The sequence below is a fragment of the Salmo salar genome, chromosome ssa06 (assembly GCF_905237065.1).
Source record: "Salmo salar chromosome ssa06, Ssal_v3.1, whole genome shotgun sequence".
In the NCBI taxonomy this organism is placed as follows: Eukaryota; Metazoa; Chordata; class Actinopteri; order Salmoniformes; family Salmonidae; genus Salmo; species Salmo salar.
In genome coordinates this window covers 83,107,453-83,129,752 of record NC_059447.1, presented here as the reverse complement: position 1 = coordinate 83,129,752, position 22,300 = coordinate 83,107,453, and the positions used below count along the sequence as shown (strand labels likewise).

The 22,300-nt window shown below is 43.6% G+C and overlaps 1 protein-coding gene across 11 annotated transcripts in view; it reads right to left on the bottom strand.

Annotated features, from left to right (window-relative positions):
• Positions 1 to 22,300, bottom strand: part of LOC106608213 (gephyrin) — a 186,584-nt gene that overhangs the window by 38,483 nt on the left and 125,801 nt on the right. For 7 of the 11 annotated variants that reach the window (XM_014206027.2, XM_014206030.2, XM_045721084.1 and 4 more), the window contains exons 9-10: positions 12,124 to 12,165; positions 3,489 to 3,563 (exon numbers count right to left, since the gene is read on the bottom strand). The exons of the other annotated variants lie outside the window; for them this stretch is intronic. In XM_014206027.2, the coding sequence (XP_014061502.1) occupies positions 3,489 to 3,563; positions 12,124 to 12,165 (117 nt within the window). The remainder of the gene's footprint in view (positions 1 to 3,488; positions 3,564 to 12,123; positions 12,166 to 22,300) is intronic. 11 annotated transcript variants of the gene reach the window in all.

The following is a 22,300-nucleotide window of genomic DNA, read 5'->3' as shown; positions in this document are numbered from 1 at the left end:
TGCGCTCCAGTACTGCATCACCACACAGGGGAGCTGCAGAGGGCAGTCTGCCTGAGATGGTGAGACCTATGTGGGCTGTGGACCCTGGCCCTCTTTCCTGTCTGTCTGTCTGTCTGTCTGTCTGTCTGTCTGTCTGTCTGTCTGTCTGTCTGTCTGTCTGTCTGTCTGTCTGTCTGTCTGTCTGTCTGTCTGTCTGTCTGTCTGTCTGTCTGTCTGTCTACCTCTGGATGTCTGACCTGACAGGTGTCTTTAACTGGATTTTATGAGGCCCTAGTGCAGTGTGGTGACTGTAGCTGAGTCTATGTTGGGGAGCGGGGCCCGCATGCCGGTATGGGGGGATGGGGGATAGATAGAAGGTAAGTGGGAGGGGGTAGATAGAAGGTAAGGGGGAGGGGGGGTAGATAGAAGGTAAAGGGGAGGGATAGATAGAAGGTAAGGGGGAGGGGGTAGATAGAAGGTAAGGGGGGGGGTAGATAGAAGGTAAAGGGGAGGGGATAGATAGAAGGTAAGGAGGGGGTAGATAGAAGGTAAGGGGAGGGGGATAGATAGAAGGTAAGGGGAGGGGGTAGATAGAAGGTAAAGGGAGGGGATAGATAGAAGGTAAGGGGGGGGTAGATAGAAGGTAAGGGGGGTAGATAGAAGGTAAGGGAGGGGTAGATAGAAGGTAAGGGGAGGGGGTAGATAGAAGGTAAGGGGGGTAGATAGAAGGTAAGGGGGGGGTAGATAGAAGATAAGGGGGGGTAGATAGAAGGTAAGGGGGGGTAGATAGAAGGTAAGGGGAGGGGGTAGATAGAAGGTAAGGGGAGGGGGTAGATAGAAGGTAAGGGGGAGGGGGTAGATAGAAGGTAAGGGGGGGTAGATAGAAGGTAAGGGGGGTAGATAGAAGGTAAGGGGGTAGATAGAAGGTAAGGGGGAGGGGTAGATAGAAGGTAAGGGGAGGGGTAGATAGAAGGTAAGGGGGGTAGATAGAAGGTAAGGGGGGGGTAGATAGAAGGTAAGGGGGGGGTAGATAGAAGGTAAGGGGGGGATGATAGAAGGTAAGGGGAGGGGGTAGATAGAAGGTAAGGGGAGGGGGTAGATAGAAGGTAAGGGGGGTAGATAGAAGGTAAGGGGGTAGATAGAAGGTAAGGGGAGGGGGTAGATAGAAGGTAAGGGGAGGGGGGTAGATAGAAGGTAAGGGGGTAGATAGAAGGTAAGGGGGGGTAGATAGAAGGTAAGGGGGGATAGATAGAAGGTAAGGGGGGTGGATAGATAGAAGGTAAGGGTGAGGGGGGTAGATAGAAGATAAGGGGGATAGATAGAAGGTAAGGAGGTGGTAGATAGAAGGTAAGGGGGGGGGGTAGATAGAAGGTAAGGGGAGGGGGTAGATAGAAGGTAAGGGGAGGGGTAGATAGAAGTTAAGGGGAGGGGGTAGATAGAAGGTAAGGGTGAGGGGGGTAGATAGAAGGTAGAGGGGGATAGATAGAAGGTAAGGGTGAGGGGGGGTAGATAGAAGATAAGGGGGATAGATAGAAGGTAAGGGTGAGGGGGGTAGATAGAAGGTAAGGGGGATAGATAGAAGGTAAGGGTGAGGGGGGATAGATAGAAGGTAAGGGGGGGGTAGATAGAAGGTAAAGGGAGGGGGGTAGATAGAAGGTAAGGGGAGGGGTAGATAGAAGGTAAGGGTGAGGGGGGATAGATAGAAGGTAAGGGAGGGGAGGGGATAGATAGAAGGTAAGGGTGAGGGGGATAGATAGAAGGTAAGGGTGAGGGGGATAGATAGAAGGTAAGGGTGAGGGGGGGTAGATAGAAGGTAAGGGTGAGGGGGATAGATAGAAGGTAAGGGTGAGGGGGGATAGATAGAAGGTAAGGGGGAGGGGGATAGATAGAAGGTAAGGGGAGGGGTAGATAGAAGGTAAGGGTGAGGGGGTAGATAGAAGGTAAGGGGAGGGGGTAGATAGAAGGTAAGGGTGAGGGGGGATAGATAGAAGGTAAGGGTGAGGGGGATAGATAGAAGGTAAGGGGGAGGGGGTAGATAGAAGGTAAGGGGGAGGGGGATAGATAGAAGGTAAGGGTGAGGGGGATAGATAGAAGGTAAGGGTGAGGGGGGATAGATAGAAGGTAAGGGGGAGGGGGTAGATAGAAGGTAAGGGGGAGGGGGTAGATAGAAGGTGAGGGGGGTAGATAGAAGGTAAGGGGGAGGGGGGTAGATAGAAGGTAAGGGGAGGGGGTAGATAGAAGGTAAGGGTGAGGGGGGTAGATAGAAGGTAAAGGGGTAGATAGAAGGTAAGGGGGAGATGAGGTAGGGGGATAGATAGAAGGTAAGGGGGGGTAGATAGAAGGTAAGGGGGAGGGGGGTAGATAGAAGATAGGGGGATAGATAGAAGGTAAGGGAGGTGGTAGATAGAAGGTAAGGGGAGGGGGGTAGATAGAAGGTAAGGGGGAGGGGGTAGATAGAAGGTAAGGGGAGGGGGTAGATAGAAGTTAAGGGGAGGGGGTAGATAGAAGGTAAGGGTGAGGGGGGTAGATAGAAGGTAAGGGGGGATAGATAGAAGGTAAGGGGAGGGGGGTAGATAGAAGATAAGGGGGGATAGATAGAAGGTAAGGGGGAGGGGGTAGATAGAAGGTAAGGGGATAGATAGAAGGTAAGGGGAGGGGGGATAGATAGAAGGTAAGGGGAGGGGGGTAGATAGAAGGTAAAGGGAGGGGGTAGATAGAAGGTAAGGGGAGGGGGTAGATAGAAGGTAAGGGTGAGGGGGATAGATAGAAGGTAAGGGGAGGGGGTAGATAGAAGGTAAAGGGGGGGGTAGATAGAAGGTAAGGGTGAGGGGGATAGATAGAAGGTAAGGGTGAGGGGGATAGATAGAAGGTAAGGGTGAGGGGGTAGATAGAAGGTAAGGGGGGGGGGTAGATAGAAGGTAAGGGGGAGGGGGGTAGATAGAAGGTAAGGGGGGGGGATAGATAGAAGGTAAGGGGGATAGATAGAAGGTAAGGGGAGGGGGTAGATAGAAGGTAAGGGGAGGGGGTAGATAGAAGGTAAGGGGGAGGGGGATAGATAGAAGGTAAGGGGAGGGGGTAGATAGAAGGTAAGGGGGAGGGGGTAGATAGAAGGTAAGGGGAGGGGGATAGATAGAAGGTAAGGGTGAGGGGGATAGATAGAAGGTAAGGGGGAGGGGGTAGATAGAAGGTAAGGGGGAGGGGTAGATATAAGTTAAGGGGAGGGGTAGATAGAAGGTAAGGGGGAGGTAGATAGAAGTTAAGGGGAGAGGGTAGATAGAAGGTAAGGGGGAGGGGTAGATAGAAGGTAAGGGGAGAGGGGTAGATAGAAGGTAAGGGGGAGGGGTAGATATAAGTTAAGGGGAGGGGGTAGATAGAAGGTAAGGGGGTAGATAGAAGGTAAGGGGAGGGGGGTAGATAGAAGGTAAGGGGGAGAGGGGTAGATAGAAGGTAAGAGGGAGGTAGATATAAGTTAAGGGGGAGAGGGTAGATAGAAGGTAAGGGGGGTTTACCTGGTCCAAGGTAGAGTACCTTGACTTGAGCGTGATGACCTCATCCAGGTGAGCCCTGAACTCTCTCCGTGAGGCCTGGAGAAAGCCACAGGATAGGTCACTCGCCTTCACGCACGCCATCAAGCATCACACACACGCACCACATACGCACACACACAGGCACGAAAGCATGCAAATGTCCTGGTACAGTACATTAGAACATATGTATAGTTTTGACCTAACACACACACACACACACACACACACACGCACACGCATGCACACACGCGCACACACGCGCACACACGTGCGCACACACAGTCAAAACCCAGTGAAACAAAAACACACACACACACCCATCCATCCACCCACCAACCCACCCAACCACACACACTCAAGCTACCCCAGAGACACACACACACACACACACACACACACACACACACACACACACACACACACACACACACACACACACACACACACACACACACAGATCCAAGCCAGGACTACTGCCTAGACACACATAGAGCAATCCATTTTTTTTTTAAGAAAATACTTTGCAGAAAAAAGTCCACTGACTGCAAAACAAGCACTACTACGACAATACAGAACCAAAAATGGATGAAATAACAACCAAATAATGTGATGGCAACTTCTCAAGAGTTTTCACTCCAAACTAGAGCACATTTTGCATGGGTCTGACAGTGAGTTAGTGTTAGTGAGTGGAGGCGAGAGGCAGTGTTAGTGAGTGGAGGAGAGAGGCAGTGTTAGTGAGTGGAGGAGAGAGACAGTGTTAGTGAGTGGAGGAGAGAGACAGTGTTAGCGAGCGACTTATTGTTAGTGAGCGACTTAGTGTTAGTGAGTGAGTTAGTGTTAGTGAGTGGAGGAGAGAGACAGTGCTAGTGAGTGGAGGAGAGAGACAGTGTTAGTGAGTGGAGGAGAGAGACAGTGTTAGTGAGTGGAGGAGAGAGACAGTGTTTGTGAGTGGAGGAGAGAGACAGTGTTAGTGAGTGGAGGAGAGAGGCAGTGTTAGTGAGTGGAGGAGAGAGACAGTGTTAGTGAGTGGAGGAGAGAGACAGTGTTAGTGAGTGGAGGAGAGAGGCAGTGTTAGTGAGTGGAGGAGAGAGGCAGTGTTAGTGAGTGGAGGAGAGAGGCAGTGTTAGTGAGTGGAGGAGAGAGACAGTGTTAGTGAGTGGAGGAGAGAGACAGTGTTAGTGAGAGACTTAGTTTTAGTGAGTGAAGGAGATATACTTAGTGTTAGTGAGTGGAGGCGAGTGAGTGTTAATGAGTGGAGGAGAGAGACAGTGTTAGTGAGAGACTTAGTTTTAGTGAGTGAAGGAGAGATACTTAGTGTTAGGGAGTGAAGGAGAGAGAGTTAGTGAGTGAAGGAGAGAGAGTTAGTGTTAGTGAGTGAGTTAGTGTTAGTGAGTGAGTTAGTGTTAGTGAATGAGTTAGTGTTAGTGAGTGAGTTAGTGTTAGTGAGTTAGTGTTAGTTAGTGCTAGTGAGTGAGTTAGTGCTAGTGAGTGAGTTAGTGCTAGTGAGGGAGTTAGTGTTAGTGAGTGAGTTAGTGTTAGTGAGTGAGTGAGTGTTAGTGAGTGAGTGAGTGTTAGTGAGTGAGTGAGTGTTAGTGAGTGAGTGTTAGTGAGTGAGTTAGTGTTTGTTAGTGAGTGAGTTAGTGTTTGTTAGTGAGTTAGTGTTTGTTAGTGAGTGAGTTAGTGTTTGTGAGTGAGTTAGTGAGTTAGTATTAGTGAGTTAGTGTTAGTGAGTTAGTGTTAGTGAGTTAGTGTTAGTTAGTGTTAGTGAGTTAGTGTTTCTGAGTGAGTTAGTGTTAGTGAGTGAGTGTTTCTGAGTGAGTTAGTGTTAGTGAGTTAGTTAGTGTTAGTGAGTTAGTGTTAGTGAGTTAGTGTTAGTGAGTTAGTGTTAGTGAGTTAGTGTTAGTGAGTGAGTTAGTGTTAGTGAGTGAGTTAGTGTTAGTGTTAGTGAGTTAGTTAGTGTTAGTGAGTTAGTTAGTGTTAGTGAGTTAGTGTTATTGAGTTAGTGTTAGTGAGTTAGTGTTAGTGAGTGAGTTAGTATTAGTGAGTTAGTGTTAGTGAGTTAGTGTTAGTGAGTTAGTGCTATTGAGTGAGTTAGTGTTAGTGAGTTAGTGTTAGTGAGTGAGTGTTAGTGAGTTAGTGTTTGTTAGTGAGTGAGTTAGTGTTTGTTAGTGAGTGAGTTAGTGTTAGTGAGTGAGTGTTAGTGAGTGAGTGTTAGTGAGTTAGTGTTTGTTAGTGAATGAGTTAGTGTTTGTTAGTGAGTTAGTGTTTGTTAGTGAGTGAGTTAGTGTTTGTGAGTGAGTTAGTGTTTGTGAGTGAGTTAGTGTGAGTGAGTGAGTGTTAGTGAGTGAGTGAGTGTTAGTGAGTGAGTTAGTGTGAGTGAGTTAGTGTTAGTTAGTGTTAGTGAGTTAGTGTTAGTGAGTTAGTGTTAGTGAGTTAGTGTTAGTGAGTGAGTTAGTGTTAGTGAGTGAGTTAGTGTTAGTGAGTGAGTGAGTGTTAGTGAGTGAGTTAGTGTTTGTTAGTGAGTGAGTTAGTGTTTGTGAGTGAGTTAGTGAGTTAGTGTTAGTGAGTTAGTGTTAGTGAGTTAGTGTTAGTGAGTTAGTTAGTGCTAGTGAGTGAGTTAGTGTTAGTGAGTGAGTGTTAGTGAGTGAGTTAGTGTTAGTGAGTTAGTGTTAGTGAGTGAGTTAGTGTTAGTGTGTTAGTGAGTGAGTTAGTGTTAGTGAGTGAGTTAGTGTTAGTGAGTGAGTTAGTGTTAGTGAGTGAGTTAGTGTTAGTGAGTTAGTGTTAGTGAGTGAGTTAGTGTTTGTTAGTGAGTGAGTTAGTGTTTGTTAGTGAGTTAGTGTTTGTTAGTGAGTGAGTTAGTGTTTGTGAGTGAGTTAGTGAGTTAGTGTTAGTGAGTTAGTGTTAGTGAGTTAGTGTTTCTGAGTGAGTTAGTGTTAGTGAGTGAGTGTTAGTGAGTGAGTTAGTGTTAGTGAGTTAGTTAGTGTTAGTGAGTTAGTTAGTGTTAGTGAGTTAGTGTTAGTGAGTTAGTGTTAGTGAGTGAGTTAGTATTAGTGAGTGAGTTAGTGTTAGTGAGTGAGTTAGTGTTAGTGAGTGAGTTAGTGTTAGTGAGTTAGTTAGTGTTAGTGAGTTAGTGTTAGTGAGTTAGTGTTAGTGAGTGAGTTAGTATTAGTGAGTGAGTTAGTATTAGTGAGTTAGTGTTAGTGAGTTAGTGTTAGTGAGTTAGTGCTATTGAGTGAGTTAGGTGTTAGTGAGTTAGTGTTAGTGAGTGAGTTAGTGTTAGTGAGTGAGTTAGTGTTAGTGAGTTAGTTAGTGTTAGTGAGTTAGTGTTAGTGAGTTAGTGTTAGTGAGTGAGTTAGTATTAGTGAGTGAGTTAGTATTAGTGAGTTAGTGTTAGTGAGTTAGTGTTAGTGAGTTAGTGCTATTGAGTGAGTTAGTGTTAGTGAGTTAGTGTTAGTGAGTGAGTGTTAGTGAGTTAGTGTTTGTTAGTGAGTGAGTTAGTGTTTGTTAGTGAGTGAGTTAGTGTTTGTTAGTGAGTGAGTTAGTGTTAGTGAGTGAGTGTTAGTGAGTGAGTGTTAGTGAGTTAGTGTTTGTTAGTGAATGAGTTAGTGTTTGTTAGTGAGTTAGTGTTTGTTAGTGAGTGAGTTAGTGTTTGTGAGTGAGTTAGTGTTTGTGAGTGAGTTAGTGTTTGTGAGTGAGTTAGTGTGAGTGAGTGAGTGTTAGTGAGTGAGTGAGTGTTAGTGAGTGAGTTAGTGTGAGTGAGTTAGTGTTAGTTAGTGTTAGTGAGTTAGTGTTAGTGAGTTAGTGTTAGTGAGTGTTAGTGAGTGAGTTAGTGTTAGTGAGTGAGTGTTAGTGAGTGAGTTAGTGTTAGTGAGTGAGTTAGTGTGAGTGAGTTAGTGTTAGTTAGTGTTAGTGAGTGAGTTAGTGTTAGTGAGTTAGTGTTAGTTAGTGTTATTGAGTTAGTGTTAGTGAGTTAGTGTTATTGAGTTAGTGTTAGTGAGTTAGTGTTAGTGAGTTAGTGTTAGTGAGTTAGTGTTTGTGAGTGAGTTAGTGTTAGTGAGTTAGTGTTAGTGTTAGTGAGTGTTAGTGAGTGAGTGTTAGTGAGTGAGTGTTAGGGAGTGAGTGTTAGTGAGTGAGTTAGTGTTAGTGAGTGAGTTAGTGTTAGTGAGTGAGTTAGTTGAGTTAGTTAGTGTTGTAGTGAGTGTTAGTGTAGTGAGTTAGTGTTAGTGAGTGAGTGAGTTAGTGCTAGTGAGTGAGTGTTAGTGAGTGAGTTAGTGTTAGTGAGTTAGTGTTAGTGAGTTAGTGTTAGTGAGTTAGTTAGTGCTAGTGAGTGAGTGTTAGTGAGTGAGTTAGTGTTAGTGAGTGAGTGTTAGTGAGTGAGTTAGTGTTAGTGAGTGAGTGTTAGTGAGTTAGTTAGTGTTTGTTAGTGAGTGAGTTAGTGTTTGTTAGTGAGTTAGTGTTTGTTAGTGAGTGAGTTAGTGTTTGTGAGTGAGTTAGTGAGTTAGTGTTAGTGAGTTAGTGTTAGTGAGTTAGTGTTAGTTAGTGTTAGTGAGTTAGTGTTTCTGAGTGAGTTAGTGTTAGTGAGTGAGTGTTAGTGAGTGAGTTAGTGTTAGTGAGTTAGTTAGTGTTAGTGAGTTAGTTAGTGTTAGTGAGTTAGTGTTAGTGAGTTAGTGTTAGTGAGTTAGTGTTAGTGAGTGAGTTAGTAGTGAGTGAGTTAGTGTTAGTGAGTTAGTGTTAGTGAGTTAGTTAGTGTTAGTGAGTTAGTGTTAGTGAGTTAGTGTTAGTGAGTGAGTTAGTATTAGTGAGTGAGTTAGTATTAGTGAGTTAGTGTTAGTGAGTTAGTGTTAGTGAGTTAGTGCTATTGAGTGAGTTAGTGTTAGTGAGTTAGTGTTAGTGAGTGAGTGTTAGTGAGTTAGTGTTTGTTAGTGAGTGAGTTAGTGTTTGTTAGTGAGTGAGTTAGTGTTAGTGAGTGAGTGTTAGTGAGTGAGTGTTAGTGAGTTAGTGTTTGTTAGTGAATGAGTTAGTGTTTGTTAGTGAGTTAGTGTTTGTTAGTGAGTGAGTTAGTGTTTGTGAGTGAGTTAGTGTTTGTGAGTGAGTTAGTGTGAGTGAGTGTTAGTGAGTGAGTGAGTGTTAGTGAGTGAGTTAGTGTGAGTGAGTTAGTGTTAGTTAGTGTTAGTGAGTTAGTGTTAGTGAGTGAGTGTTAGTGAGTGAGTTAGTGTTAGTGAGTGAGTGTTAGTGAGTGAGTTAGTGTTAGTGAGTGAGTTAGTGTGAGTGAGTTAGTGTTAGTTAGTGTTAGTGAGTGAGTTAGTGTTAGTGAGTTAGTGTTAGTTAGTGTTAGTGAGTTAGTGTTAGTGAGTTAGTGTTAGTGAGTTAGTGTTAGTGAGTTAGTGTTTGTGAGTGAGTTAGTGAGTTAGTGTTAGTGAGTGAGTTAGTGTTAGTGAGTTAGTGTTAGTGTTAGTGAGTGTTAGTGAGTGAGTGTTAGTGAGTGAGTGAGTGTTAGTGAGTGAGTTAGTGTTAGTGAGTGAGTTAGTGTTAGTGAGTGAGTTAGTGTTAGTGAGTGAGTTAGTGTTAGTGAGTTAGTGTTAGTGAGTGAGTTAGTGTTAGTGAGTGAGTTAGTGTTAGTTAGTGTTAGTGAGTTAGTGTTAGTGAGTGAGTTAGTGTTAGTGAGTTAGTTAGTGTTTAGTGAGTTAGTGTTTGTGAGTGAGTTAGTGTTAGTGAGTTAGTGTTAGTGAGTGAGTGTTAGTGAGTGAGTGTTAGTGAGTGAGTGTTAGTGTTAGTTAGTGAGTTAGTGTTAGTGAGTTAGTGTTAGTGAGTTAGTGTTAGTGAGTGAGTTAGTGTTAGTGAGTGAGTTCGTGTTAGTGAGTTAGTGTTAGTGAGTTAGTGTTAGTGAGTTAGTTAGTGCAAGTGAGTGAGTTAGTGCTAGTGAGTGAGTGTTAGTGAGTGAGTTAGTGTTAGTGAGTGAGTGTTAGTGAGTGAGTTAGTGTTAGTGAGTGAGTGAGTTAGTGTTAGTGAGTGAGTGTTAGTGAGTGAGTTAGTGTTTGTTAGTGAGTGAGTTAGTGTTTGTTAGTGAGTTAGTGTTTGTTAGTGAGTGAGTTAGTGTTTGTGAGTGAGTTAGTGAGTTAGTGTTAGTGAGTTAGTGTTAGTGAGTTAGTGTTAGTTAGTGTTAGTGAGTTAGTGTTTTGAGTGAGTTAGTGTTAGTGAGTGAGTGTTAGTGAGTGAGTTAGTGTTAGTGAGTTAGTTAGTGTTAGTGAGTTAGTTAGTGTTAGTGAGTTAGTGTTAGTGAGTTAGTGTTAGTGAGTTAGTGTTAGTGAGTGAGTTAGTATTAGTGAGTGAGTTAGTGTTAGTGAGTTAGTTAGTGTTAGTGAGTTAGTTAGTGTTAGTGAGTTAGTGTTAGTGAGTTAGTGTTAGTGAGTGAGTTAGTATTAGTGAGTGAGTTAGTATTAGTGAGTTAGTGTTAGTGAGTTAGTGTTAGTGAGTTAGTGCTATTGAGTGAGTTAGTGTTAGTGAGTTAGTGTTAGTGAGTGAGTGTTAGTGAGTTAGTGTTTGTTAGTGAGTGAGTTAGTGTTTGTTAGTGAGTGAGTTAGTGTTAGTGAGTGAGTGTTAGTGAGTGAGTGTTAGTGAGTTAGTGTTTGTTAGTGAATGAGTTAGTGTTTGTTAGTGAGTTAGTGTTTGTTAGTGAGTGAGTTAGTGTTTGTGAGTGAGTTAGTGTTTGTGAGTGAGTTAGTGTGAGTGAGTGTTAGTGAGTGAGTGAGTGTTAGTGAGTGAGTTAGTGTGAGTGAGTTAGTGTTAGTTAGTGTTAGTGAGTTAGTGTTAGTGAGTTAGTGTTAGTGAGTGAGTTAGTGTTAGTGAGTGAGTGTTAGTGAGTGAGTTAGTGTTAGTGAGTGAGTTAGTGTGAGTGAGTTAGTGTTAGTTAGTGTTAGTGAGTGAGTTAGTGTTAGTGAGTTAGTGTTGAGTTAGTGTTAGTGAGTTAGTGTTAGTGAGTTAGTGTTAGTGAGTTAGTGTTAGTGAGTTAGTGTTTGTGAGTGAGTTAGTGAGTTAGTGTTAGTGAGTGAGTTAGTGTTAGTGAGTTAGTGTTAGTGTTAGTGAGTGTTAGTGAGTGAGTGTTAGTGAGTGAGTGTTAGTGAGTGAGTGAGTGTTAGTGAGTGAGTTAGTGTTAGTGAGTGAGTTAGTGTTAGTGAGTGAGTTAGTGTTAGTGAGTGAGTAGTGTTAGTGAGTTAGTGTTAGTGAGTGAGTTAGTGTTAGTGAGTGAGTTAGTGTTAGTTAGTGTTAGTGAGTTAGTGTTAGTGAGTGAGTTAGTGTTAGTGAGTTAGTTAGTGTTTAGTGAGTTAGTGTTTGTGAGTGAGTTAGTGTTAGTGAGTTAGTGTTAGTGAGTGAGTGTTAGTGAGTGAGTGTTAGTGAGTGAGTGTTAGTGTTAGTTAGTGAGTTAGTGTTAGTGAGTTAGTGTTAGTGAGTTAGTGTTAGTGAGTGAGTTCGTGTTAGTGAGTTAGTGTTAGTGAGTTAGTGTTAGTGAGTTAGTGTTAGTGAGTTAGTTAGTGCTAGTGAGTGAGTTAGTGCTAGTGAGTGAGTGTTAGTGAGTGAGTTAGTGTTAGTGAGTTAGTGTTAGTGAGTGAGTTAGTGTTAGTGTGTTAGTGAGTGAGTTAGTGTTAGTGAGTGAGTTAGTGTTAGTGAGTGAGTTAGTGTTGGTGAGTGAGTTAGTGTTAGTGAGTGAGTGTTAGTGAGTGAGTTAGTGTTAGTGAGTGAGTTAGTGTTAGTGAGTTAGTGTTAGTGAATGAGTTAGTGTTAGTGAGTGAGTTAGTGTTAGTGAGTGAGTTAGTGTTAGTGAGTGAGTTAGTGTTAGTGAATGACTTAGTGTTAGTGAGTGAGTTAGTGTTAGTGAGTGAAGGACAGTGATATTGGCTGTGTGTGTGCTGGTGTACTGGTGGAAAAAGGGTCTATTTTCTCTCCAGTGCTTGGTTGAATCAACATTGTTTACGCGTCATTTCAACAAAAAAATTAAATGTGATGATGTTGACTCAATGTGGAAAACTGATTGGATTTGCAACAAGTCATTAACGGAAGGGGGTGGCTCAACTTACCGTTTTGGCTCAACTTACCCCACTCTTACCCCTTAGTGTCCAGCGTTTCCCTGGCTTTTCTAAATAGTTACTAAGAGGAACTCTACTGACAGGGTGGACGTGTCCTTCCACTGCCCATCTATTGGAGACGGATACCATAATCCATCCCAATCGTAAATCTCATTACGTAACAGTTAAATCAATACTACTTGAGTGTCAACCACAGGAGAGGTGCCTGTTAGAGATAGTGGACCAAGCCAAGCTCAGAACCAGCTGACGGGTGGAGCAATGCACTGTGGGTACAATCAACATCTGACTACCATGATGTTTCAACTCTAACACCGTATTTGAAATGTCGTTGAGTCACATGTCACATGGCAGTAAGTGTGTGTGGATCGGATGGTGCGGTGTTGACCATAAGTGGTTCTGTGTGTGTGTGTGTGGGGGGGGGGGGGTGAGCAAGCATGCCAGGTGAACGAGGAGGAGGGGTGCTGTGGTCACTGAAGCCATGATAATGCCATGACGACGGTGGCCATGGCGATGCATTAGAAGTCATGCAGGAGTACCTCAGCAATGCTTAGGGTGGATGAACAGGAGGGGAGCCGCGCCTGGTGCCACGAGACAGAAGGAGGAGGAGGAGAAGGAGGAGGAAGAGGAGGAGGAGGAGGAGGGGAGAAGAGAACAGGGTTAACATAGCCAGAAGCCAGACAGATGGACTGTGAGACAGACAGTACACCCCTGTCCGTCAGGAGGCCCACCGCTCTGTGTCTCATGCTGTGTTCATGTACTATCAGAATGATCAGAAACAAACAAAAATCGCATCAAGACTTGGAGCTTCTGAAGTCCAAAACAATACGAAATGGCCTTCCAAGTGTTACTCAGATAGCGTTGTTGTACCCCGTTTCCCTGTTAGACATTTACGAGTTTCCTAGTTCTGAGTAACATATGAACGCAGCATCAGTGTGTCTGTCCCAGGTAAGCCAGCGAAGCCGAGGGTCAAGGGCATTATGACGTGTGTGTGTGTGTGTGTGTGTAAGCGAATTACCCAAAGCAAAGCATCAAAACCTTTACTAACCATGGGAAAGATGCTGTACATAGAAAACATAACACAAACTATCATATTAACACCCCCATAACTGTCTAACCCCTGTTTGATCTGTAGATGATAGTAACCTGTAGGCCTCAGACCATTCTAACCCTGTTTGATCTGTAGATGATAGTAACCTGTAGGCCTCAGACCATTCTAACCCTGTTTGATCTGTAGATGATAGTAACCTGTAGGCCTCAGACCATTCTAACCCTGTTTGATCTGTAGATGATAGTAACCTGTAGGCCTCAGACCATTCTAACCCTGTTTGATCTGTAGATGATAGTAACTTGTAGGCCTCAGACCATTCTAACCCTGTTTGATCTGTAGATGATAGTAACCTGTAGGCCTCAGACCATTCTAACCCTGTTTGATCTGTAGATGATAGTAACCTGTAGGCCTCAGACCATTCTAACCCTGTTTGATCTGTAGATGATAGTAACCTGTAGGCCTCAGACCATTCTAACCCTGTTTGATCTGTAGATGATAGTAACCTGTAGGCCTCAGACCATTCTAACCCTGTTTGATCTGTAGATGATAGTAGCCTGTAGGCCTCAGACCATTCTAACCCTGTTTGATCTGTAGATGATAGTAACCTGTAGGCCTCAGACCATTCTAACCCTGTTTGATCTGTAGATGATAGTAACCTGTAGGCCTCAGACCATTCTATCCTTATATACTCTGTAGTATAAGCAATGGGAGTGGAACTATGTGATGGTGACTTCAAATAAAATACATCAAAATTCAAATCAAATGTTATTTGTCACATGCTCCGAATACAACAGGTGTAGACCTTACCGTGAAATGCTAAATTACAAGCCCTTAACCAACAATGCAGTTTAAAAAAATAAGCGTTATGAAAAAAGATTTACTAAATAAACTAAAGTCAAAAATAAAAGAGCAACAATAAAATAACAATAACGAATCTATATACAGGGTCAATGTAGGTAGGGGTAATATATACATGTAGGTAGGGGTAAAGTGACTATGCAAAGGTAATAGATAATAACCAGTGGGAATCAGCAGTCTGGGTCAATGGAGTCAATGTAGATAGTCTGGGTGGCAATTTGACAAATTGTTCAGTAGTCTTATGGCTTGGGGGTATAAGCTGTTAAGTTAACTTTTGGACCTAGACTTGGCACTCTGCTGGGAGTCCGAGGCAAACAGACGGCTGGGACTCCGTGCCAAACAGACGGCTGGGACTCCGAGCCAGCGGGACTCCGTGCCAAACAGACGGCTGGGACTCCGAGCCAAACAGACGGCTGGGACTCCGAGCCAAACAGACGGCTGGGACTCCGAGCCAAACAGACGGCTGGGACTCCGAGCCAAACAGACTGCTGGGACTCCGAGCCAAACAGACCGCTGGGACTCCGAGCCAAACAGACCGCTGGGACTCCGAGCCAAACAGACGGCTGGGACTCCGAGCCAAACAGACGGCTGGGACTCCGAGCCAAACAGACGTCTGGGACTCCGTGCCAAACAGACCGCTGGGACTCTGTGCCAAACAGACCGCTGGGACTCCGTGCCAAACAGACGGCTGGGACTCCGAGCCAAACAGATGGCTGGGACTCCGAGCCAAACAGACGGCTGGGACTCCGTGCCAAACAGACGGCTGGGACTCCGTGCCAAACAGACTGCTGGGACTCCGAGCCAAACAGACGGCTGGGACTCCGAGCCAAACAGACCGCTGGGACTCCGTGCCAAACAGACCGCTGGGACTCCGTGCCAAACAAACACTTCATAGGAATTAAATGTTTAATTTACAGAACTGATGGTACCTGCATCTGACTTTCATGTTGCTTTCAAGACAACTGGGAACAAAAAAATTACGAGGTCAAATCATGACGTCAGTGATCTTCAGGTCGGAAAGACGGAGTTCTAGAAAGATGCCAGAGTTTCCGAGTTGGAATTCCGAGTTGGATGACCGTTCAAAACTATTTTTGCCCAGTTGGATCAAATTTCTTCAGAGTTCCCAGTTGTCTTGAATGGACTGAAGTCGGAAGTCAGAGATTTACGAGTTCCCAGTTGTTTTCAACATGGCATTATTCTCAGTGGAGGGTGGGAGACAGCAGCAGTGAGTTTGTTTCTGATGGTCCCTGCTCTCTCCTTCCTTTCCTCCGGTGAGACTGACCAGAGAGAGGGGACACAGTCTTCCACCTGATGGTGAAACTCGAGTCGCACTGCATCTGCCTCATGCACAAATTCATGTTGCACCTATGACCAGAGAAAGTTACATAGATACAACGCTTATAATAATAAAAATGCAGGGCTATCCATACACATAGCTACCCATTCATTGCAGCTGCAGCGCGAGCGGAAGTAGGGAGAATCGCCTTTTATGTTTTGTAATAGATTTGAATAAAAACAGTGTTGACAGTGCCAAATAAAACTTAAACATGAACTCACTCTATAAAACAGCAGCTCTTTGCTGTAGTCTTGGACAGTCTCTCTGTAGTCATGGTTTTAAAAATAATGAAATATTAGGTAGGCTAGTATCAAACTTTACTGTGGCCGGGGTCGTGAAAGCTCGTAGGCACAGTGATTTGAGCTATCCGATTGGCCAGCACAGTAAGCAAACTCGATTTAGCTAGAGTTCTCCCGGTCCACTGGGTAGGCGGAGTTTGTCTATTCAGACAAATGAAATGGTTCAAAATATGAACACTTTGTTTACCCGGTGCGCAGGGCTTCTGAATTAACTGCATCTACCGCCAACAGCAAAAAATAAATAAAAGGAGAGCAAGCTTTGATCATTGGCTTTTCTACAGAAATGTTTGGTGATCGACTAGGAATGCCTTGAAGATTGACTGGTTGGTGACCACTGGTCTAGGGTGTCTGGGATGATGGAGTTGATGTGTGCCATAACCAGACTTTCTAAGCAGTTCATGATTACAGATGTAAGTTCTACAGGGCAGTAGTCATTGTGGCAGGTAGCCTCAGAGTTCTTGTGAATAGGAATGACGGTGGTCAGCTTGAGACGTGGGGATTACAGACTGGGACAAGGAAAGAATAAAAATAACTGTAAATATGCCTGCAAGCTGTTCTGCGCGTGCTCTGAGAACACCCCGCGGCCATGCGAGCGTTGACCTGATTCAAAACCTTACTCACGTCGGCTTCGGAGAGCGAGATCACCCAGTCTTCTGGGTCGGCGGGTGCCCTTATGCACGGCCTGGTGTTGTTATTGTCAAAGCGTGCATAAAATGCATTGAATTGGTCTGGTAGAGAGGCATCATTGGGCAGATCACGGCTGGGTCTAACCGGTAATGGACTGTAGCCCTAGCACCAACCTCAGTGTTAATCCAGGGCTTTTGATTGGGGAAGCAGTGAACCTTCACTGTTGGGGACAACGTCGGCGATGCATTTCCTAATGAAGCAGGTGACGGAGGTGGTTAGCTCATCGACACTGTCAGCGGAATCCCGGAACATATTCCAGTCAGTGCTAGCAAAGCAGTCCTATAGCATAGCCTCAGATTTGGAAGACCATTTCTCTACGGAGCACGTCATGGGTAAATCCTGTTTGAGCTTCTGCTGAGTAACTGAGCTAGAAAGGATCACCGGCATATGCAGACAGATATAATACTGAACAGACTTATCCACTTTACACAGCCACTGTAGCAACGACCGCAATCACTGGACTACACCCACAACATAGACAGAGATCTATCCTACAGACACTACTGTACGGACAGTGTATCGCTGTTCAAGGCTACATAGCAACAAACACAGTAGAGTGAAGTGCTGTTCAAGGCTACATAGCAACGACCAGAGTAGAGTGAAGTGCTGTTCAAGGCTACATAGCAACGACCACAATAGAGTGAAGTGCTGTTCAAGGCTACATAGCAACGACCACAACAGAGTGAAGTGCTGTTCAAGGCTACGTAGCAACGACCGCAGTAGAGTGAAGTGCTGTTCAAGGCTACGTAGCAACGACCGCAGTAGAGTGAAGTGTTGTTCAAGTCTACGTATCAACACCCAGTACAGTGAAGTGCTGTTCAAGGCTACGTATCAACACCCAGTACAGTGAAGTGCTGTTCAAGTCTACGTATCAACACCCAGTACAGTGAAGTGTTGTTCAAGGCTACGTATCAACACCCAGTACAGTGAAGTGTTGTTCAAGTCTATGTATCAACACCCAGTACAGTGAAGTGTTGTTCAAGTCTACGTATCAACAACCAGTACAGTGAAGTGCTGTTCAAGGCTACGTATCAACACCCAGTACAGTGAAGTGCTGTTCAAGGCTACGTATCAACACCCAGTACAGTGAAGTGCTGTTCAAGGCTACGTATCAACACCCAGTACAGTGAAGTGCTGTTCAAGGCTACGTAGCAACACCCAGTACAGTGAAGTGCTGTTCAAGGCTACGTATCAACACCCAGTACAGTGAAGTGCTGTTCAAGTCTATGTATCAACACCCAGTACAGTGAAGTGCTGTTCAAGGCTACGTATCAACACCCAGTACAGTGAAGTGCTGTTCAAGTCTATGTATCAACACCCAGTACAGTGAAGTGCTGTTCAAGGCTATGTATCAACACCCAGTACAGTGAAGTGCTGTTCAAGTCTATGTATCAACACCCAGTACAGTGAAGTGCTGTTCAAGTCTACGTATCAACACCCAGTACAGTGAAGTGCTGTTCAAGGCTATGTATCAACACCCAGTACAGTGTGTTACATACTAGGAAGGACGCTGATCTAGCATACTATGGCTGATGTGTGTGGATGTGTGTGTGATGTGTATGGATGTGTGTGGATGTGTGTGTGATGTGGATGGATGTGTGTGGATGTGTATGGATGTGTGTGATGTGTATGGATGTGTGTGTGATGTGTATGGATGTGTGTGTGATGTGTATGGATGTGTGTGTGATGTGAATGGATGTGTGTGTGATGTGGATGGATGTGTGTGTGATTTGTATGGATGTGTGTGGATGTGTGTGTGATGTGTATGGATGTGTGTGTTTGCGTGTGAATACAGCATATTTTTATTTAACCTTTATTTAACCAATAAGAACAAATTCTTATTTACAATGACGGCCTGGCAAGAGGCAAAAAGGCTCCTGTGGGGACGGGAGCTGGGATGACAAAAACAACAACAACGTAAGGCAAAACAGACAACACAGACAGAAGACACTGGCAACCGTACAAATACAACAGCAAACAAACAAAGTGTGTGTGTGTGTGTGTGTGTGTGTGTGTGTGTGTGTGTGTGTGTGTGTGTGTGTGTGTGTGTATATATATATATATATATATATATATATATATATATATATATATATATATATTGTGTGGTGTGTGTGAAGTAAAACAATATGCTTCCTTACATAAGGCAACACAAACTCGTGACATGGGTTGACAACTAGAAAGAGCTACATGTCTCAACAACCTGTTGATCTAGTTGTCCTTTGACCTCCTCCAGGGACACCAGGCCAGGTCCCTCCAGGGACACCAGGTCCCTCCAGGGACACCAGGTCCTGGGGTTGTAGGTTGGCTTGGAGGGAATTCCAAACACCAGGGGGCTGAGTAACGGAAGGACCTTTTTCCATGCTAGACTCTCATTTTTGGGACTGTTAGCATAAAACAAGATTGAGATCTGTGCTTGAATGTGTTTCCATTTCTATCTAGAAGAGAAGCAGTTTTCCTAAAATGGCCTTATAAATAAGAATGTAGCAGTGTTTGAGTCCGAGTGATGCTAATGATGTCCTCCCAACAACACTGTAAAGATCACATTGGACAATGTGCCTGTGTGTGTATATGCGTGTGTATACAGTGTTGTGCAAGTGTGTTAACAGTGTGTGTGCATACAGAATGTATAAGTGTGTCTGTATACAGAATGTATAAGTGTGTGTGTTTTTTTAAAAGATAGAGGTCAAGGGCTCAAGGCGGTGATTTGTTTATAACAGTCTTCTCAGAGTGATTCACTTTACATATGAAGGAGGAGGAGGAAAGACGTCTTGAATAAGCCTTGGCTCCAATGGTATACATTTGTATTTGTATTTATTATGGATCCCCATTAGCTGCTGCCAAGGCAGAAATGAAGGCAGTTAATACCATTTTAAAAACATTACAATACATTCATTACAGAACTCCCAACACACAAAGTGTGTGCCCTCAGGCCCATACCCCACTACCACATATCTACATTGCAAAATCCATGTGTACATGTGTGTATAGTGTGTATGTTATCATGTGTATGTATGCATGTGTCTGTGCCTATGTTTGTGTTACTTCACAGTCCCCTCTGTTCCATAAGGTGTATTTTTATCTAAATCTGATTCTACTGCTTGCATCAGTTACCTGATGTGGAATAGAGTTCCATGTAGTCATGACTCTATGTAGTACTGTGCGCCTCCCATAGTCTGTTCTGGACTTGGGGACTGTGAAGAGACCTCTTGTGGCATGTCTTGTGGGGTATGCATGGGTGTCTGAGCTGTGTGCCTGTAGTTCAAACAGACAGCTCGGTGCTTTCAACATGTCAATACCACTCACAAATACAAGTAGTGATGAAGTCAATCTCTCCTCTACTTTGAGTCAGGAGAAATTGACATGCATATGATTAATGTTTGCTCTCTGTGTACATCCAAGGTCCAGCCGTGCTGCCCTCCTCTGAGCCAATTGCAATTTTCCTAATTCCCTCTTTGTGGCACCTGACCACACAACTGAACAGTAGTCCAGATGCGACAAAACTAGAGCCTGTAGGACCTGCCTTGTTGGTAGTGCTGTTAAGAAGGTAGAGCATCGCTTTATTATAGACAGACTTCTCTCCATCTTAGCTACTGTTGCATCAAAATGTTTTGACCATGACAGTTACAATCCAGGGTTATTCCAAGCAGTTTAGTCACCTCAACTTGCTCAATTTCCACATTATTAATTACTGTCATGTCCTGACCATAGTAAGATGTTATTTTCTATGGTAGAGTAGGTCAGGGCGTGACAGGGGGTGTTTTGTGTTTTTCTATATCTATGTTTAGTTCTAGTTTTCTATTTCTATGTTTGTTTTTTGGGATGATCTCCAATTAGAGGCAGCTGGTCCTCGTTGTCTCTAATTGGAGATCATACTTAAGTAGGGTTTTTTTCCACCTGTGTTTGTGGGTAGTTGTATTCTGTTTAGTCTATGTACCTGACAGAACTGTGAGCTGATCGTTTTTGCTTTTGTTATTTTCTTTAGTGTTCTGTGTTAAAATACATTTCATCATGAGCACTCAATATGCTGCGCTTTGGTCCCCTCTCTACGACAGTTGTTACAATTACAAGATTTAGTTGAGGTTTTGGGTTTAGTGAATGATTTGTCCCAAATACAATGCTTTTAGTTTTTGAAATATTTAGGACTAATGTATTCCTTGCCACTCATTCTGAAACGAATTGCAGCTCTTTGTTAAGCGTTGCAGTCATTTCAGTTGCCGTAGTAGCTGAAGTGTACAGTGTTGAGTCATACACATTCATAGACACACTGACTTTACTCAAAGCCAGTGACATGTTGTTAGTAAAGATTGAAAAAGTAAGGGGCCTAGACAGCTGCCCTGGGGAAATCCTGATTCTACATGGATAATGTTGGAGAAGCTTCCATTAAAGAACACCCTCTGTGTTCTGTTAGACATATACAGTTGAAGTCGGAAGTTTACATACACCTAAGCCAAATACATTTAAAATCAGTTTTTCACAATTCCTGACATTTAATCGTAGTAAAAATTCCCTGTTTTAGATCAGTTGGATCACCACTTTATTTTAAGAATGTGAAATGTTAGAATAATAGTAGAGAATTATTTATTTAAGCTTTTATTTCATCACATTCCCAGTGGGTCAGAAGTTTACATACACTCAAATAGTATTTGGTAGCATTGCCTTTAAATTGTTCAACTTGGGTCAAACGTTTTGGGTAGCCTTCCACAAGCTTCCCACAATACGTTGGGTGAATTTTGGCCCATTCCCCCTTACAGAGCTGGTGTAACTGAGTCAGGTTTGTAGGCCTCCTTGCTCGCACACACTTTTTCAGTTTTGCCCACAATTTTTCTATAGGATTGAGGTCAGGGCTTTGTGATGGCCACTCCAATAATTTGACTTTGTTGTCCTTAAGCCATTTTGCCACAACTTTGGAAGTATGCTTGGGGTCATTGTCCATTTGGAAGACTCATTTGCAACCAAGCTTTAACTTCCTGACTGATGTCTTGAGATATTGCTTCAATATATCCACATAATTTTCCTTCATTGTGATGCTGTCTAGTTTGTGAAGTGCACCAGTCCCTCCTGCAGCAAAGCACCCCCACAACATGACGTTGCCACCCCCAAGCTTCACGGTTGGGTTGGTGTTCTTCGGTTTGCAAGCCTCCCCCTTTTTCCTCCAAACATAACGATGGTCATTATGGCCAAACAGTTCTATTTTTCGTTCATCAGCCTAGAGGACATTTCTCCAAAAAGTACGATCTTTGTCCCCATGTGCAGTTGCAAAGAGTAGTCTGGCTTTTCTATGGAGGTTTTGGAGCAGTGGCATCTTCCTTGCTGAGAGGCCTTTTAGGTTATGTCGATATAAGACTCGTTTTACTGTGGATATAGATACTTTTGTACCTTTTTCCTCCAGCATCTTCACAAGGTCCTTTGCTGTTGTTCTGGGATTGATTTGCACTTTTCACACCAAAGTATGTTCATCTCTAGGAGACAGAACACGTCTCCTTCCTGAGCGGTATGACGGCTGCATGGTCCCATGGTGATTATACTTGCGTACTATTGTTTGTACAGATGGTACGTGGTACCTTCAGGCATTTGGAAATTACTCCCAATGATGAACCAGACTTCTGGAGGTCTACAATATTTTTTAGGAGGTCTTGGCTGATTTCTTTTGATTTTCCCATGATGTCAAGCAAAGAGGCACTAAGTTTGAAAAGAGGCACTGAGTTTGAAGGTAGGCCTTGAAATACATCCACAGGTACATCCCCAATTGACTCAAATGATGTCAATTAGCCTATCAGAAGCTTATAAAGCCATTACATAATTTTCTGGAATTTTCCAAGCTGTTTAAAGGCACAGTCAACAATTGTTGTAAACAATTGTTGGAAAAATTACTTGTGTCATGCACAAAGTAGATGTCCTAACCGACTTGCCAAAACTATAGTTTGTTATCAATAAATTTGTGGAGTTGTTGAAAAACGAGTTTTAATGACTCCAACCTAAGTGTATGTAAACTTCTGACTTCAACTGTAACTCTTAATCCACAATATAGCAGGGGGTGTAAAGCCATAACACATCAGTTTTTCCAGCAGCAGACTATGATCAATAATGTCAAAAGCCACACTGAAGTCTAACAAAACAGCCACCCCAATCTTTTTATCGTCAATTTCTCTCAGCCAATCATCAGTCATTTGTGTAAGTGCTGTGCTTGTTGAATGTCCTTCCCTTTAAGAGTGCTGAAAGTCTGTTGTCAATTTGTTTACTGTAAAATAGCATTGTATCTGGTCAAACACCATTTTTTCAAAAACTTTACTAAGGTTTGCCAAACAGGCTGATTGGTCGGCTATTTGAGCCAGTAAAGGGGGCTTTGCTATTCTTCGGTAGCGAAATTACTTTTGCTTCCCTCCAAGGTTCTGACTTACAATATGTGGACAACTACACATACTTAGGTGTCTGGGTAGACTGGAAACTCTCCTTCCAGACTCACATTAAGTATCTCCAATCCA